Raw genomic sequence first — 17776 nt, forward strand, 5'->3', positions numbered from 1 at the left:
AGGTGACATCTGGTCCCAGACTTGATTGAAAACGCAGTGCCAAGCTTCTGAAGGTCTGGGGAAGAATCGCTAGGCAGAAGCTTGTACAAAGGCCCCAAGGCAAGCAACAGCTCCTGTGATCCAAGAAACAGAAGGAAGGCCAGTGTGGCCAGGGCATGGGGAGGCGTGGCTGAGCCTTGCAGGCAACAGTGAGCCAGAAGTCAGGCTTTTATTCTGAGTGCAGTGGAAGCCCCTGGGGGGTTTTCAGCAGGGCAGGCAGTGACATGAGAGCAGAACTGAGAGAGCTGGGCTTTACCTCCACTGGTTTCATTCTCTTTCACACATTCTGTGGAAGACATTCCGCTTCCTTTCTTTAGAACCATAATTCCCTTGGTTGACTTTAATAACCAGCAAGAGCATTTTTCAGGCTGTTTAATTGTATTAAAAGGTTCAAATTTGATGATAACTGGTGGCGTGGTTGCTTCACGTCTCGGATACAAAAGACCTGCTAAGCCGTGGACACATCATCGACACCCACCTCCGTCCCCAACAGGAGCTCCCCCCACCCCAATGTCGTCTGAGACCATAAATAATGTAATTCTTTCTTGTACTTTGGTAAATATACCAGGAACACTGGTAGCTGTCTGAGACCTACAGAGAATGCTAACTTGATGGGCTTTTTTTTTTTTTTTTTTTAAGAGGAAGAATGAGTAATAAGTGGGAGCAATTTCAGCAGGCTGATTGGACCCCACACAATCTCAAGGAGGACAAGGGCTTCCCTCTGAAAGCGTCATTAACCTCAGAGACAATTGTTCAAAATCTGTGATAAGAGCTAGAGATAGAGATCAGGAGGAGGAAGGAGGGGATGAGTCATCAGCCCCTAGTCCTGAAAACTCTCCGGCCCACCAGGAGGCCAGTTAATTTCACAGTGTACAGATGAGGCCCTGGGAACTCGGGCAGAGTCCCTGGAGAGGCACAGTCTGTTCCCACCATGATGACAGTCCCCTCTGAGCAGAGGACACCAATATATTAGGATCATGGCAAGGAGGCTGGGCAAGGCAGAGCTGCCCAGATGTCGCCATGTAGCCTGGCGACCCCGACTTCTTCCTAGGGTGGGCCCAAAGATACACATTCAGAGATTTCGTTTGTCAGGCAAGCACAGGAAATCTTGGCAACCGAGCATGGCTGGGCAGGGCGAATTGCAGAGCATGTTAGTGTTATGGCGGTCATTACCATTAACTACTTTCAGAAGGTTGGAAACGCTGCTCCCCTCCAAAGACCTGCCCCCAGCAGCCAGCCTGGTGCACACTGGCATTCGCTTGGGCCAGGGAGGCTTGGAGGCTGCAGCCTGCTCTGGGGAGGCCACACTTCTCAGCTCAGATGGAGTCCTCTTCATTTGTATGCTGGCCTGGGAAAACTGGATTTATCCACACGCAGTATTGGCAGCTTGAGGTCTGACTCACAGAAGCACAGGCAGATGCAGACGAATGCCAGCAGTCAGGACTCAGGAAAGCTGAGCTGCCCCTGAAGACAGAAGCCCTTCGCCAGAAAGCTGAGAAGCACTGAAAGCCCGAAGTGGCATCTTTAATTCATGGCACCACTTAAGAGATCGTATTGCTAAATTCGAATTAATAATCTTTAAACCACAACCTACAGACATGGCAGAGCAGTAGGCCTTGTCCCTAGGCAGAACCTCAGGGTCTCCTCTTGCTCCCATCTTGGAATCCCAAGGGTCAGGCTGGGAAGAACGGGGGGCAGCGTGGGATGGGGGCGTTCCGTGTGGCCACCTGACTGCACCTGTTGGCGGGCTGCCAAGGATAAGGAAAGTAGAAAAATTGGGAGTGATCTTTAGAAACTCACATAGCAATGAACATTACTGCTGCGTCCAAGTGCGTGACTGGGACCTGGGCTGTGGGATGTGGTATAGGCTTTGCAGGTGTTAAGCTCATGCCCTGAGCCACATGGAATGCAGGCAGAGTTTGGAAGCAGTGGGGCTGTGCATCCATCCATGACAGAGCAGAGGAGAATGGTTCCTTCCCTACAGTTTCCAGGAGGGAGTCTGAAGAGTTGAATGGATGTCCAGAGCCACCATCCTGATGTCAAGTCCAATGTCATAGCCAGTAGAGGAAAGCCAGCCCTAGAACTAGGGGCAGAAGTGGGAGAGGGGCTACGCGAAGACCCCCTGTGCTGCGGTGCTTCTGCAGCGATGGCCTGTGCTGCGGGGGCCTGGAGAAGTCGGGGGCTTCTCCCCGACAGAGCACCAGGGGTGCTTGGTAGGAGGTGGGGCGTTTCTCTGGGGTGTCGGGACTTGACCCATCGGTGGGCCTTTGTCCGATGAAGAGCAGGCTTTGCCCGAGGGGGTCTTGCTCCATCTTGAAAAGCTCGTACTCCACGTGTGGGAGCCGGATGCCCAGCGGCAGGCAACCATTGGTGGCTGTGACATCCCGCTCAGTGCCCACGGACCAGGCCCCCGCACCTCCACAGCTGCGTGGCTCAGAGAAGTTAAGCATGGCCGTGGTGACCTGGTCCATGGGGGTTACATGGGCCCGTGTAACCTCGAACACCAGCTCGGTGCCGCCACGGACCCTGGTGGACGGCGTGCCCCTGGTGTAGCGGCCGGCGGCATATACGGTGAAGGTGGGCTGCTGGCAGGCTGGGTCTGAGAAGTGATGGTAATACCCTTCCCAGGAGCGGCTGTGCCCGTGGAAAGTGAAGAGCCGGGTGAGGAACAGGACCGCTGGGCGCACCTCGCATCCTGAGCTGACCCACCAGCCGCCCAGGCGCAGGGGCAGGGCCGGAGGGGGCGGCAGCACGGGCGGGTGGTGCACATCAGAGCGGGCAATGAGGCCGCAGGCTGGGCACGGCCGCACGTGGTGCTGGCGAAAGACAAACAGAAAAACAGTGGTTGTCCCACACGGAAAAGTTTGGGTAGAGCCTGGAAAGGAACCCCAGCTCTGTAGGGGTGACAAGGCAGAGTGAGGTGCGGCCTGTCCCTCCCTCCTCTCTCTCTCCTCACTCCCTGCCTTCAGTCAGGACGGCCTTTTTGCTTCAGCCAGGAGGGCCTCCTTTTTTTTTTTTTTTTTTTTTTTTTTTTTTTGAGACGGAGTCTCGCTCTGTCACCCGGGCTGGAGTGCAGTGGCCGGATCTCAGCTCACTGCAAACTCCGCCTCCGGGGTTTACGCCATTCTCCTGCCTCAGCCTCCCGAATAGCTGGGACTACAGGCGCCCGCTACCTCGCCCGGCTAGTTTTTTGTATTTTTTAGTAGAGACGGGGTTTCACCGTGTTAGCCAGGATGGTCTCGATCTCCTGACCTCGTGATCCGCCCGTCTCGGCCTCCCAAAGTGCTGGGATTACAGGCTTGAGCCACCGCGCCCGGCCAAGGAGGGCCTCCTTGATGGAGATCAGCCCCTGTATCCCCCGGGCCTTGGGTCTCCTGCTGTCTGATGCACCTGGAACTCCCCGCCAGCTCCTTCTTACTAGGTCTCTGCTGGGCACCAGAGAGAGCTTTCCCGAATGCCCCATGTAAGGTGGGCCTCAGGGCTGGCACACTACCCTCTTTTCTCTTCCTCATTCCACCCCCTGAGACTCTCTTCTCTCTACCCCTCGCCCCTCATCAAACTGGAACGCATTATGCCTTACAGTCCTAAAAAGCCCTAGAAAGCCGGAACTGTGTCTCTGCGGCTACCCCATCCCCACAGCACAGGGCTTGGCTGGCAGCAAGCACATATTTGTTGCATGAATAAATGAGAAGTGAATGGAAGCACAGGTGGCCTTCGTCTTGGGACCTGAGAGAAGTTGTCCTTGCTCATGCCCAGTCTGCTTGGTCCTGGAATTTGACGGTGAAAGTTGATCTTTTTTCTAGCTCACTCTTCTAGGTGTTTCCGAAGTGCCAGGAACTATGCTAAGCACTTCCCGAGCAACTGGTACATGTTATAGCTGAGGGAGCTGAGACCCAGAGGACCAGCTGGACTGCCCAGGTTGTCCAGCCTGGCTTACACCTGGCTGTCTGAGCTCCCACTCTCCTGTGCTCATAGCAGGTTACGTCTTCCCTACAGGTAGAGAAGAGAGGATTTTTGTCTTTAGAAATCTCACAGTGGAAGGTGCGCATCATTTGCTCTACCTACCCCATGGAAAGCGAATATGGCAACAAGGATCAAAAGCCATCAAAATATGTCTGAACCAAGCGTTGTGGCTCACACCTGTAATCCCAGCACTTTGGGAGGCTGAGGTGGGCAGATCACTTGAGGTCAGGAGTTCAAGACCAGCCTGGCCAACACGGTTCTGAAAACCCATCTCTACTAGAAATACAAAAATTAGCCAGGTGTGGCGGCACATGCCTGTAATCCTAACTACTCGGGAGGCTGAGGCAGGAGAATTGCTTGAATCCAGGAGGTGGAAGTTGCAGTGAGCCAAGATCACACCACTGTACTCCAGCCTGGGGGACAGAGCAAGACACCATCTAAAAAAAAAAAAAAAAAAATTGGCCGGGTGCAGTGGCTCAAGCCTGTCATCCCAGCACTTTGGGAAGCTAAGGCAGATAGATCAATGGATCACGAGGTCAGGAGATCAAGACCATCCTGGCCAACATGGTGAAATGCCATCTCTACAAAAAATACAAAAATTAGCCAGGTGTGGTGGTGTATGTCTGTAATCCCAGCTACTTGGGAGACTGATGTAGAATTGCTTGAATCTTGGAGGCAGAGGCTGCAGTGAGCTGAGATTGTGCCACTGCACTCCAGCCTGAGTGACAGAGCAAGACTCCATCTCACACACACACAAAAAATTATGTCTTTGGAAGCCCATTGCTTAAGTCTGTGCGAAGGAGATAATTGAAATCTCATAAAGAGCTGTGGCTCAAAGATGTTCATTCTCATGTTATTTGTTATAGGGAAAACCGGCCACACTTAGGTCTTCAGGTGCCGCCACACCCTCACTTGTCCCAGGCTATGAGTTGATTTTCCTCCATCTTTGCTTTTATTTACAGTTGTCCCTGCCTTACAAACTCTCGTGAGCTGCGTTTACCATAAAACACGTTAACAGGAAACAGATGCTAAACTAAATTGCGTGGGAGTAGTCTGCGTTTTGGAGTGAAAAGGCTCAGTAGACACTAAAAAGGAATGCGATATAGACTTCTTCCTTCTTTCTCCCTCTCCTTCCCCTTCTCCTATTTTATTTCTAAAAAAGAAGCTGCTGCCCAGACTTTAGGCCAGAGCACCGTTCTGGAAGCTAAATGGCCTTGGAACTTGTCAAAGCTGATGTGGGAACAAGAAAACATCTCCTGCTGTTGCCATTCCAGAAGGAAACTTAGAGTTGCAGTCCAGGCAGGACAGGCACAGGAAGGGGGCGTTTTGAGGGCCCAGCTGGGAAATTAGCTCCAATATATTTTTTCTTGCAAAACTCCCAAGATTTCCATATAGCACTGCTGAGTTCCATATAGCACTGATTTCCATATAGCACTGAGTGAGTTTCATGCCAGACAAGTGACATTTAGAAGTTCTGGTTTAGAAAGAAAATATTGGATGATTGATAACAGTGTTTTTTTTTTTTTGGGGGGGGGTGGTGGTGTCATTTTATAAGCTGTTATTTTTTATTTCTATAATGAACCTTAAGTTCCCTTGATTTATATAATATTGGAGACCATATTGACTTTGGTTATGGGGATTTTGGCCCAGAGAGCTTGATGGTTCTCTGAAATGCTAGCAAATGACTGCAAAAATGTTTGTGACAGGAGCAAGCAAGCTTGATAGTTAGCTGGAGTGTTGGTGATTGGGATGCCGGCTGATGGGAGTTGACTCTAATGTTAGCATTTTAACCCACATTCTGACTTGTCACACTAATGTATATTGAGAGGACATAATGCATTACAGCAAAATAATCCCAGAGCTCTCCTTACCCACCACAAAAGACAAACAAACAAAAGATATTCTCTGCAGATAGGACGTTTGGGGATGCTAGTTAGTAATTTGGAGCAAGCAGTTTTCTGCAGAGCAGAAGCATATTGAGAACCAGCAAACTTTTCAGGTGAAAAAGGGGTGAGAAAAGGCATTTCCTTCTCTGGTGCTTTTGAAGGTGGTGAAACAAGGTTCCCGGCTCCATGGGAAATCTTCCGGGCATCTTTCTGCAGAGGTCTGAAGTCTCCTGCGTTAATAAACAAGGCCCCCGGCAGGCAGAATTCACACTTGTACAGAAACCAAACTCTTACTCATTTAAGCCTGTTACATAAAGTTATTTCTCAAACGCCACATAACAGTTTCTAATTAACCCCCAGAGGTGACACCAGGCTCAGATAATTTTGGTCCAGTGTTGGCTGATTGATTAGGATTCTATATCCAGGCAATGAATTTGGGGATCCAATTGGTTTTAAATTAACTTCTAAAAATGTTCATGTTTACCATCTGGTTTGGGTCGTGGGCAGGGCGTGGGACCCAGAGAGCTTAAGGCAACAACTGATTCATTTCTTGGGGGTTTCTCTGCAGCAGTTCCTTCTTTGAAATTATCTGTCTTTTCTCTTTCTTTTTTCTTTTTCTTTTTCCCAAGGAGAGGAACCACTGGTGAGCAGACCTTTAATTTAATGTCTGTACATCTGGCACTGTTCATCTCTGCATTCATTTCTATGTGTTTTGCTTCTCAATCACATTTCAGGCTGGATTGGCCATCCGGGTTAGCCAGGCAGCAGGGAGGGCAGGGACAGCCATGGCCCCAGAGTCCTGCCTGGGGACACATGAAATTGTCAGCCTCCGCAGCCCCTGGGGATCTGTCCTCTCTGCATTCAGAGCAGTTTCCCCTCCTAATGAGGTGGTGGTGGCCAGTAATCAACTCACCACTAGCGCCTTCTCTGAACTAAGCAGGATTAACGCCACACCAACCTAGAACATTGGTTGCCAAAAAGGGAATAATTTCGAGGTCATAAAAAGAACTCTGAGGCTGATTTTCTGATTATGAGAACTACGTGTCATGTTCCTCCTCTCTACTGAGATCCTTGTTTTGGAGAAGGGTAGGGGGAGGGGGAGGAAGGCAGGTTTCCAGTCTCTCTCATCCACAGTGCTCCCGCACTGGGGCAATGACAAGTGGCTGCTGCCAGGGGTGAGAAGTTGCCTCATCTGGTTTAGTTCCTTGAATGTCTAGTACACAGTAGGCAACAAATACATGCTGAATGATGTGAAGGTGGCGTAAGAGCTCCAAGAGGACTTCATGGGGATGCTGAACCCATCCATCCATCCACACCCATTCATCCATCCTCCCTCCATCTGCTCATTTGTGCACTCAAGAAATACGCATTGGGTGCCTTGTACAGAGGTTTTTCACCTGGAATGCTAACCTCAACTTCATTTTCACTAATCTTTCACTAATAAAAGTTAGCATTTCTTCTCAATGTAAATGGAGGCAACGAGCCCCAGTAGCATCAGCAGAACCTCTGACTTTGTATGACGCTAACAGCGTTGCAGGTACTGGAAACATGGTTTGCAGTCATCCCTGCTTTGAAATGACGGCAAATAAAGATTTCACATTTATCGTTTTTCTATATCACAAATTAATATTTTAAAACTTGGGTAACTGTTTTAATAGAACTGGTTTTCATTTAAATCCCACGTATTTTCTCTTATGCTTTTAAAAACAGATTTTCTGAAGAGGGGTCCTTAGGCTTCACCAGAGGGTTCTCTGACACTAGGAAGGTCCTAGGTCCACACCCTTGTAGGAGCCAGGCTCTCAGCTATGTGCCAGGAGCCATTATACAGTAAAGTTATGTTTCTTTCTGCCTGTTTGCTCACCTGGCAAAAAAAAAAAAAAAAAAAAAAAGAAGTGTGTGTGTGGGGTGCTACCAGATCCTCCCCAATTAGGACGGTATGCGGGCAATGGCTTCATCTAAAATCTAGGTTAATCAGCTTAAATGAAATTCGTGTTGGAGTCAAGGGGGAGCATGTCAAAGACAGGCGGTTTCCTTTAGACTGCAGCCTCCCCACACCCCGACGGCTTGCTGGAAATGCAGAACCCCGGGCTCCCCCGAGACCTGACGGATCCCTTTCGGCCTTCTCACAAGAAGTCCAGGCCATGTGTCTTCGCCGTCTGGTTTGGGAGTGGGTGGGAGTGGCGCCCCAGTGGCTGTGCGGCTAGGTCAGTGTGAGGCTCGCACTGAGATTTCAAGGGACTGGCATCTGGGCTGGTGTGCGCGGCCTCAGCGGCACCCTGGAGGAAAGCTGCCCTCTCCCTAATTCATCCATCCATATTTATTGGTCCTGATCGTGTGCCTGACCCGTCGTGCTTGGTGCCCGCTGTGACCCCACCCTTGTGAAGGACCTAGCGCCAGAGGGAGAGGCAATAAACAAGTCACCAACGGAGCTTCGGAACGTGCTGAGAGCTGGCAAGGTCACTCGCGGGAAACGGGGAACAGTAGAATGGGAACTGGAGCGGATATTTCAGCCGAGAACCAAGGGAGGAGGACACCCGCTCAAGCCTCTGTGCCCAGCAGGGGCAGAAACGAGATCCTGCAGTGCCCACGAGGACAGGGGCTGGGGAGGACCAGCGTGGGAAGGCCGACCAGAGGCCCGCCAGCCTTGTAAAGGCTGAAAAAAAGATGTCTCCAGCAGCGTGAACAGGGTGCGCAAATGTCCTGAGGCACGTGGACCAGAGTGGGGAGGGGCGGTGATGACAGCCGGGCAGCCAGAGCCCTGGGCTGGCCCAGATCTTGCAAAGCTGCGGGGCTGAGCTCCGAGCTCGCCCCCTGAGACCCCCCCGCCCCACTCACCAGTGCGCTCTGCAGCGGGCGCTGGTAGCCGGTGGGCCGGTAGTGCCGCCTCTCGGCCCGGTCGGTGTGGATGTCCCCCAGGTACAGCTCCTCCACCAACCGGGGCGCCGCCCGGGGCTGCGGCTGCAGGCGGCGCTGCACGCGGACCAGGCTGAGCTCGTGCATGCTGAGGCCCAGCGCCTCCAGGCAGTCCCCCTGGGCCCGGGCGCTCCGCAGCTCGTACAGCGCCCCGGGCAGCCAGGCCCGGGCCGAGGGCAGCCGCCGAGCGCAGTCCCGGCCGGCGCGGGTCTGGTTGAGGCGCCCGGTGACGTCGAGCAGGGCCCGGCGGTTGTGGAAGACGATGCCCACCTTGTGCAGGTAGTAGTCGGCCTCGGTGGCTCCCCGGGTGACCCAGGAGGCCCGGCGCAGGCGGACTTTGCCCCTGACGAGCAGCGAGTGGGCAGGCTCTCCGCAGAAGGGGTCCTCGTAGTAGAACTGGTGGGCTCGAAAGAGCCGGCTGGGGTAGAAGGTGTAGGCGCGGGTCAGGAACTCCGGTCCTGGGCGCACCTCGCAGCTGCAGGGGTGGAAGGAGACGGGCTGGGTGCGGAGGGAACACCATGCCGTGAGCCCCTCTCTCCTCTGGGCTGTGCTCCGTTCTCCCCCTAATCCCCCTCTTAGGCCTCAGCTCAGGCCTGGGCCCCTCCAACTTCAGTTCCCCTCACTGCTCTCAGTCAGCCACCCTTGGGACTGCGGCTTTGCACTGGATGCCTCGTGGCCTCAACACAAGCCTTCTAGTTCATTCTCCATTCCTTCAATCCGAATTGCCCTACTGGAGGCCCTTTTGCAACCATCTGGGGACCTAGAGGCCTGGGAGCTCCGGGATGCCCTGCCTGCTTCCTCCCTCACTGGACTTTGGGCACTTGGCCCAGAGCCGGCCCCGCGCCCTCCGCCGTCCTTGCTGAGTGAACGGAGGGAGGGGAGAGTAGTGATCTGGAATGACGGTGGCCCGTCCTGTCTCCCCCTTCTCTAGGCTCACTGCCCTGACCAGGTCTCATCCTTGCCTGTGACAGGGCTTGTAGATATAAACCAGGAGTCGGCAAACTTTTTCTGTAAAGGGCTGGGTAATAAATATTTTTGTTTTTGTGGGCTGGGTGGTTTCTGCCGCAACTACTCAAAGTTGCCATTGTAGAGCTAATACAGCTATAGATGACATGTACATGGATGGGCATGGTTGTGTGCCAATAAAACTTTATTTACAAAATTGGAAAGTGGGCTGAACTTGGCCCCAGACTCTATTTGCTGGTGATGCAAACAGATCCAGGGGAACGGGTTGGAGGGAGAAGAAAGAGGAATGACTCCTAGACCCACGGTCAGCTCCAGGATGGGGCAGAGGAGGCCTCTGGGACTTCCCACTGAGGGTGCAGGTGGGGTGGACAGTGGATGAAGTCGGGGGGAAAAAGAGCAGGCACTCTCCTCACGATTTTACTCTAACCAGGTACCCTCTTGAACTGCTATTTTCTTTATTTTTTTTTTTGAGACAGAATCTCACTTTGTCACCCAGGCACTGGTACAATCTCGGCTCACTGCAACTTCTGCCTCCTGGGTTCAAGCAATTCTCCTGCCTCAGTCTCCTGAGTAGCTGCAATTACAGGCATGTGCCACCATGCCTGGCTAATTTTTGTATTTTTAGTAGAGATGAGGTTTCATCATGTTGGCCAGGCTGGTTTTGAACTCCTGACCTCAATCAATCTGCCCGTCTTGGCCTCCCAAAGTGCTGGGATTACAGGCGTGATCCCAGCCTATTTTCTTGAAATTTTTTGTAGCAGGGCTGTTGGAGCAGAGGAAACATGTTATCACCCAGCAACGAAATAATTCCCTTTTCTTTTCTTCCATCTTTTTGATAATGTTGAGGGGAAATTCTCTGGTCAGAGCTAATGTGCCTTTAGTGCCAACCTCCCTGTTCTCCCAGAGAGAGCAACTCAGAGCCTCGGGTCGGCAACAGATCTAGAGAGGATTTATGTTGTTTTGTTTTCGTTGAATTTAATTTTACAGTTACCTTTAATTTATGACAAGTGGCTCTGGTCCCCAAATCCAGGATAATATTACATTTTCTTTAAAAATAATCACATTACACTGTCAATGTATGCCAATTATACCTCAATAAAGCTGTAAAAATAAATGAATATATTTTAGTAAATAAAAGCAAGTTGGTTTACAGAAAATGATAAGTAAATACTAGTATAGGTACTTAAAAATAGGGAGGGGTGAGCCATACCCCTGAGGGTCTCAGGCAAGGGCTGGAGAGGGGAGATTTGCCTAAGAGGACACAGTAGGTCACACTGGACCTCTCGATGGTTCCCAGGCTCTGGGCCCTTTCCCACTCTTCTCCCAGGAAGCAGCAAGTTCAGTCTGGAGAGCATGGCAGGGAACTTTCAAGGAAGAAAGTTCTAGAAGAAATTTCTTAGAAGAACTACTTCAAAATGTTACTGTCTTGGGGCAGGAACAGCCTGCAATCAGTGTCCCCTCTTCCTGCACCCCAGTTCTGTCTGGGTGACCCTGGCGAGTGGATGCCTAGATCTCCCCTGAACTGTGCCGTGGGCGTGGGGACTGCTTGCAACCTGGCTGAGCCTGCAAATGTGTTCCAAGTGGCCTTGAAGAACTCACATCCCTTCCTCCACCCAAAGTGCTAGCAGATGTTTGGCAGTTGGGAGTTTCTGCCCGACCTCAGGAGGTACAGGAAGGGTACCAAGAGGCCAGCCCTTGACCCCAGAATGGGACTGGCCTGGAGGGGATGTTGGGGGAAGGAGGAACGTGCCAGGTGTGGAGGGGCCACGCTTTTCCCCAATCCCTGCCCCAGGAGTGGGACTCAGCTGGCTGCTGTAGGGTTTGTGCACCACAGATGAGGAGAGAACGCAAAGTCCATTGGCCGCAAAGCAGCAACTGAGCCTCTGAAATGTTGAGTGAGCCTGTCAGGTTAGACAGAATTAGACGGGTGCACCCAGGCTCTCCCTGGCCTGCCACTGCCTACCCCAGGGCCTTTCACCAGCTGCCCCCTCTGCCTGGCTCTTCCCTGGCCCTCTAGATGGCTGATTCCTCTCCTTTTAGCTCTCAGCTGATATCACCACCTCCAAGAAGCCTCCCTGATCACTCTCTAAAGAACTCTCCAGGTCACTTGCTATCACATCCTTGGTTTTATTTCCTTCATTGAAGAGCTTAGTGCAATCTCAAGTTTATACTATTCATTCATGTGTTCAAATGTTAAGGGCACATCCCGCTGCTGACCCTGGGCACTCAGTTCGTAATAGTTTGTATAATAGGTGCTCAAGGTGTTGAATGGATTTTGTCCATGGACGTGATGCCCAACACAGTCCCTCCCTCCCATTGCAGTCTGGGAGGGGAGGCAAGCATCGCCAGCAGCTTGGCAGATAGCGGGCCTCTTGGATAACTATGTGAATTATGCCTATTTCAAAGATTGGACACCGAGTCTCAGAGAGGTAGAAGTCTCCGAGCCCGTGGGCCCATGGTCAGGATGACCTGTCTTACCCCGTGGAGATCCAAGGTCCATTGAGGCGTGGGGGCAGGATTGCAGTGCTGGGCACTCTATCTGTCAAGGGCCGCTGGCAGCGGGGTTCCCAGCGCAGGCGGCTGCCCCCAGCCTCCCCAGCCGCCAGTGCGGTGTGGGCTGCAAAGCAGACAGACCTGGGTAAGACCCCAGCATGCCCCAAGAACACCCACCCCATCCGCCCTCCCAACCCCACTGTGGCCACAGAGAGCCAGGCAGGGCTGTCCCGCAACCTCCATCGCAGCCCTGTCCCCGGGGTGCCCCAGTTCTGGAGATAGTGATGCGCTCCCCATACTGAGGACCCTAGAATCAGCCTCCTGGATGCATCTCCTCCTGCGTTCCCAGATGTGATCATCCTGGAATCCAAGCCTCCTAGATGGAGACCGTCCCAGATTCTGGGGCTGGGAGGCCTCTGAGAATCCTACTGCGTGGAGCAGACTCCTAGAAGCCCAGAACCTCCACGGGCTTGCCCGCCGTGACCAGGTGCTGCCCGCCAGGGGCAGAAGGACCCACGCTCCTGGACAAAGGGCACTCGGCACTCAGGACCTAAGGTGCTGGGGACAGTGGGGCCCTAACCCACCCCCAGAGCAGACCACTCCCCTCCACCAAGGAGCTCTGGGGGCTGCTTGGCCTCTCCCAGCACAGAGCAGGTCCCTCGAGGCCACTGGCTTCAGGTCTCACCTGGTGCTGGGTGCCTGCTGTCTACTTGGTGCTCAGTGAACATGTGGCAAGTGAAAGAGTGCATGGCCGCTGCAGAGGCCTGGGCCAAGGTCTGAGGACAAACAGTGCGGGCCCTGCCTTTCTTCAGGGCTCCCTAAGCCTGGACACCAGGGGAGGAATTGGGCTCAGGGCAGAAGGTGACTGGAAGATGGACACGGGAAGCAGGCACTGCAGCACAAGCTCCAGATCCTCTGGAGTGACCCCTGGATGAGCTTGGCTGGGCCTGGAGACAAGTCAAGCCCGGGCGTGGGGCTGTTCACGATCTCTTCTTGGGCTGCTCAGAGGTGAGAGTGCCAAGACCTTCAGCTGCTAAAGAGCAGCAGCTCTCCCAGAAACTGTCATCTCCACTCGGGGCTGATGGGCTTCAGATGGCCCAGATGACGGGATGCTGTGGGAAGCTCGGCAGTGAGCTGCGTCCAAATACTCCAGCCACGGGCTGTGCTCAGGGGCGCCGGGCCTGGCCCTGGAGGCCCAGTTCCTGCAGCGAAGCTTCCAAGCATGGCTCTTCCCACCTAGCCTGGGGCTGGAGTGGGTCAGGAGGGGCTGAGTCTTAGAGCTCCAGCCCAGGGGATGTGGGGGCCTGGCAGAAACTTCAGGAGGCCTTGGGAGGGGTTGGGGGCTGAGTTGAGAAGTGAGCAGATGGCATGTTCTGTCCCTTTCCTGGCCTCGCAGGCAGACCTTCCCAGCAGGGGTTCAGAAGAGCTGAGGGCTCCCCACTGCCCCCTCAGAGCTGCCTGACCCCAAACTCTCTGTGCCCCAGGGGTATTTTAGGAAAATGAGGCAGAGTGGATTCCTCAGTTCCCTTGAGGTTGGGGGTTGCATCTGGAGACTTTTGGGGTCCCCAGTGATCAGCTGAGAAGGCAGGAGTGACACTGATGATGACGAGGGGGATGACAGCGCCTGTTAACTGGGTGCGGACCCCTGGCACTTCTATACATTATTCCCATCTGATCTTTGCAATAACCCTGGAGTCGGTGTTAGTGTTATCTTCCTCTCATGGGCAGAGAAACAGGCTCAGCTCAGAGATGGGCTTAGCTTCCACCGGACACGTGCCACCCGGATGTGGCAAAGCCAGGATGTGAGCCCAGGTTGTTGGACTTCGGGGTGTGACGGCCTCACCGGTGCTTGTCTTACATCCCCAGAGAACACAGAAGGAGCTGACTTGGAGGCGGGGTAAAACGCAGGGCGGTCAACAAACATTGGCCGACTGAATAAACGAAGGCATGAGTACAAATGCTGGTGTAGCCCCAGGTCCCTGTTGTAATCTTGGTTCATCCTGCAACTGATTATTGCCTTTAATTAGCCAAATAGGAGAAATGAAAACAAGTAACCACCCAGCCGGGCCAAGGTGTCACCACACCGACTCATCAGCACTCAGGGCTGCTCTACGACGTGAATGAAATGCCAGCAGGATCTTGAAAGAGAGAGGCTGTGGTTGTTTTGTCTTAACTTAGCATGTCTAATTTGCAGAAATTTGTGGCAGGACGTTGTAGTGGGTGGGTAGGCACCAAAGTTGGGCCAGGTCCCTATACAACTCGCCGGGAGTCCTGAGCTGATGGGTGCACGTCAGTGTCAACACCTCGTGCATTTGGGGGCTTCTGCAATATGCTTCTTCAGAAGACATTGGATTCCCTGGATTCAATTCTGCAGGTTAATTTGAACATCTCCAGTGTCAATGAAACCTGTCCAAAAGTGTTGATTTGGGGGAATGGATGAAAACAGAGCGAGGAAAAGGATCAAAAGGGGTCAGCAATATTTGCCTGGTAGGAAAATCCAGCTTACGTTTCAGAGTGAAATGGTGAAGGGGTCCTGCAAATTATCTTGTCATTGTCTCCACAAAACTTGGGCTCTTGAGGAAGTGTTTTTCTGTTCAAAAGAAAACAAGACTTTTTTCCCCTCTGCACCCTCCCTGAAGTCACTGAGACTAGATGGCCCTTAACATGGTGTTTTGTCGTGAATCCTCAGATCCTGTGTTTCTGCCGAGTGCATTTTATTCATCTTGTTTTTCTGTGAGGAAATGGGATTTAATTATGTTGGGAGACTCTGAGATACAGCGAAGTGTGGCTGCTTTCGGAACATGTACACACAAATGCGAAGCAATGCTGGGCACCTCTTGAGGAGCATCATGTCGCCTCTTGGTCATGCATGAAGTCTCAACGTCAAGGTGGCAAAAGCCAAACTGACCAGTTATAAATGATTCCATGACATTTTCTCCAACACAGTTCCTGGGGTAGAATGTTGGATTTTCTTTGCTTTCCCTCCACTTCCTCTTTCTCTTCCTCCAAAAAAGTCTTAACTAAAGAAGTAATAGCTGCAAGTAGATGGTGTGGTGGGTTGGGTTACACAACTTTTTGCAGGGAAGTGATAGACGGGAGTTAAATGCATGGACCAAATTGATTTTTATCAACCATGGATTTTTAATTAACAGTGGTGTCCACTTACCGTCATTCATTATTTACTGTTTACCCACTAATTAAAAATTATGCTGCTTTTGCATTCGTAAGAGCAGGACACTTGAAATTAGATAGCATCATTCAAATTACCTGAAGAATTAAATCTGGAGTTCCCAAGGGCTCAGACCAGGCTACCGGAGCTTAAAATATGACCTGCTTGAGGCTGATGTGTCATCCTGAATCAGAGCACCAGAAACAGGCCTCATGAACAAATACCACATGGACCTGCCTGGGGCCTTCCGGGGAAAGAACACTCGCTGAGCACACACGGAAGTGTGGGCACTCGGTTAAGATTGTCTTGAGATCATCAAGTGGTGCCCAGTGTCTCCTGAGTGGGAGGCCCAAGGTCAGGTGCTTCATCTGCATTATGACCTTGAGCCCTCCCAGCGGCAGCGTATCAGTACCCTGGCAGAGCCCAAAGGATTGACAGGTGTCATTGGCACAACCACCTGTGACATGGGTTCGGTCAATGAACCCATTTTGCTGATGAGGAAACTATAGTTCGGAGGAGTGGAGGGACTTGGCCATTGTCACTCCTCTGCAGACAGATGCTTCTTAACCAAATAAAACACAATACACCCAGTAAAATACACCTAACCTCAAAGGTACCCTGTTGGCCAGGCACGGTGGCTCACACCTGTAATCCCAGCACTTTGGGAGGCTGAGGTGGGCGGATCACCTGAGGTCAGGAGTTTGTGACCAGCCTGGCCAACATGGTGAAACCCTGTTTCTACTAAAAGTACAAAAATTAGCTGGGCGTGGTGGCAGACGCCTGTAATCCCAGCTATTTGGGAGGCTGAGGCAGAAGAATCGCTTGAACTCAGGAGGCGGAGGTTGCAGTGGGCTAAGATCATGTCATTGCAGTCCAGCCTGGGTGACAAGAGTGAGACTCAGTCTCAAAAAAAAAAAAAAAAAAAGGCACCATTTTAAAGTGAACCATTTGGTAGCATTAGTACATTCACAATACTGTGCAACCACCACCATGATCTCATTCCAGAACGTTGTCATCACCTCAGAAGGGGACCCTGTGCCCATCAGCAGTCACTCCCGCTCCCCTCTCCTCTTAGATCTCGGCAACAATGACTCCGTTTTCCGATTCTGTGGATTTGCCTATTCTGGATATTTCATAAAGATGGAATCCCACACTCTGTACCCTTCTCTTACTTCCCTTCCCCAGCAATTCTCCTAGGTGGGTGTGGTTATTCCATTTTGCAGATGAACAGTGGAGGCTTAGACAGGTTTCACTCCTGGGGCCACAATTTATGTTTTCTTCAAAGATCAGGAAAAACGCAGGTATGGATCAAAGAGAGAAGAGGGTGGAGAAAAGATGCGAGCTTTGTAGCCAGAGCAGATGGAGAAATATCAGCTTTTCAGGTACCTTTCTTTTGGGGGTAAAAGCAAAAGAAAAGTACTTTTTTTCTCTTTTAATCTGCTTGTTCTGAGGTTCTCGAAGCAAGGCACTAATGAATGCAGGGTGGGGTGAGAGGTGATTTTAGGCGCGATGCGAGCACTTCGTATTCCAACAGTCACGCATCGATTTTAGGAGGTGTTAAAAGTGTCGGTAGTTACCGTAACAACCTTGTACTTGCACGGCCTGTTTTGCTGAGGACTGACTTTTAAAAGGGGATTGATCTGAACTTGATATTAAAATATTAAGTATTTTATTTTAATTATTTTCTTTTTATATTTTAATGAAATCGTGTTTAATAAGTAGATGTACAAGGGACTCGTTCGTGGGTGTGGTAAATGGCCTGAGGGTGGTGCGTGGAAGATGGAGAGAGGAGCAGTTCAAGGTGAACTGGTCACCTCACCTGAGGCATGCAAAAGGAGAGCATCTGGGCATCTCAGGGCTGTCACGACAAAGACCACATACTGAGTGGCTGAAGCAACAGGAGTCGATCCTTTCCCAGTCTGGAGTCTGCAAGTCTGAAGTTTGAAATCAAGGTGTGGGTAGGGCCTCTCCCAGGACCTGGTGGCTCCAGGTGTCCCTTGGCTTGTGGCTGCATCATGCCAGTCTCTGCCCCCATCTTCCCATGGCCTTCTTCCCTATTTGTGTGTTTCCTCTGTCTGCACCTGTGTCCAAATCTCCCTCTCCTTTCTTTTATAAAGGCACCAATCCCTAGATCAGGGCCCACCCTAATCCTAATCCAGCATGACCTCATCCTAACTTGATGACATCTGCAAAGACCCTATATCCAAATAAGGTCCTATTCCCAGGTACTGGGGGTTAAGACTCGAACATATCTTTTTTGGGGGGTTACATTCAACCCACAGCAGATAACAATGACCATCCAAAATTGAGGTTCCCCAGGTGACCCAACTGTCATTCATTCATTTCT

The 17776-nt window shown here is 51.7% G+C and overlaps 1 protein-coding gene across 1 annotated transcript in view; it reads right to left on the bottom strand.

Moving 5' to 3' along the window:
- Window positions 1–398: 398 nt before the first annotated feature.
- APCDD1L (APC down-regulated 1 like) overlaps window positions 399–17776 on the bottom strand; it is a 57049-nt gene continuing 39671 nt past the window's right edge. The window contains exons 2-4 of the mRNA XM_033186874.1: window positions 12246–12384; window positions 8724–9276; window positions 399–2855 (exon numbers count right to left, since the gene is read on the bottom strand). Of these exons, the coding sequence (XP_033042765.1) occupies window positions 2091–2855; window positions 8724–9276; window positions 12246–12384 (1457 nt within the window). The 3' untranslated portion in view covers window positions 399–2090. The remainder of the gene's footprint in view (window positions 2856–8723; window positions 9277–12245; window positions 12385–17776) is intronic.

Source organism: Trachypithecus francoisi, unplaced genomic scaffold (assembly GCF_009764315.1).
Source record: "Trachypithecus francoisi isolate TF-2019V2 unplaced genomic scaffold, Tfra_2.0 Lachesis_group21, whole genome shotgun sequence".
Taxonomy (NCBI): Eukaryota; Metazoa; Chordata; class Mammalia; order Primates; family Cercopithecidae; genus Trachypithecus; species Trachypithecus francoisi.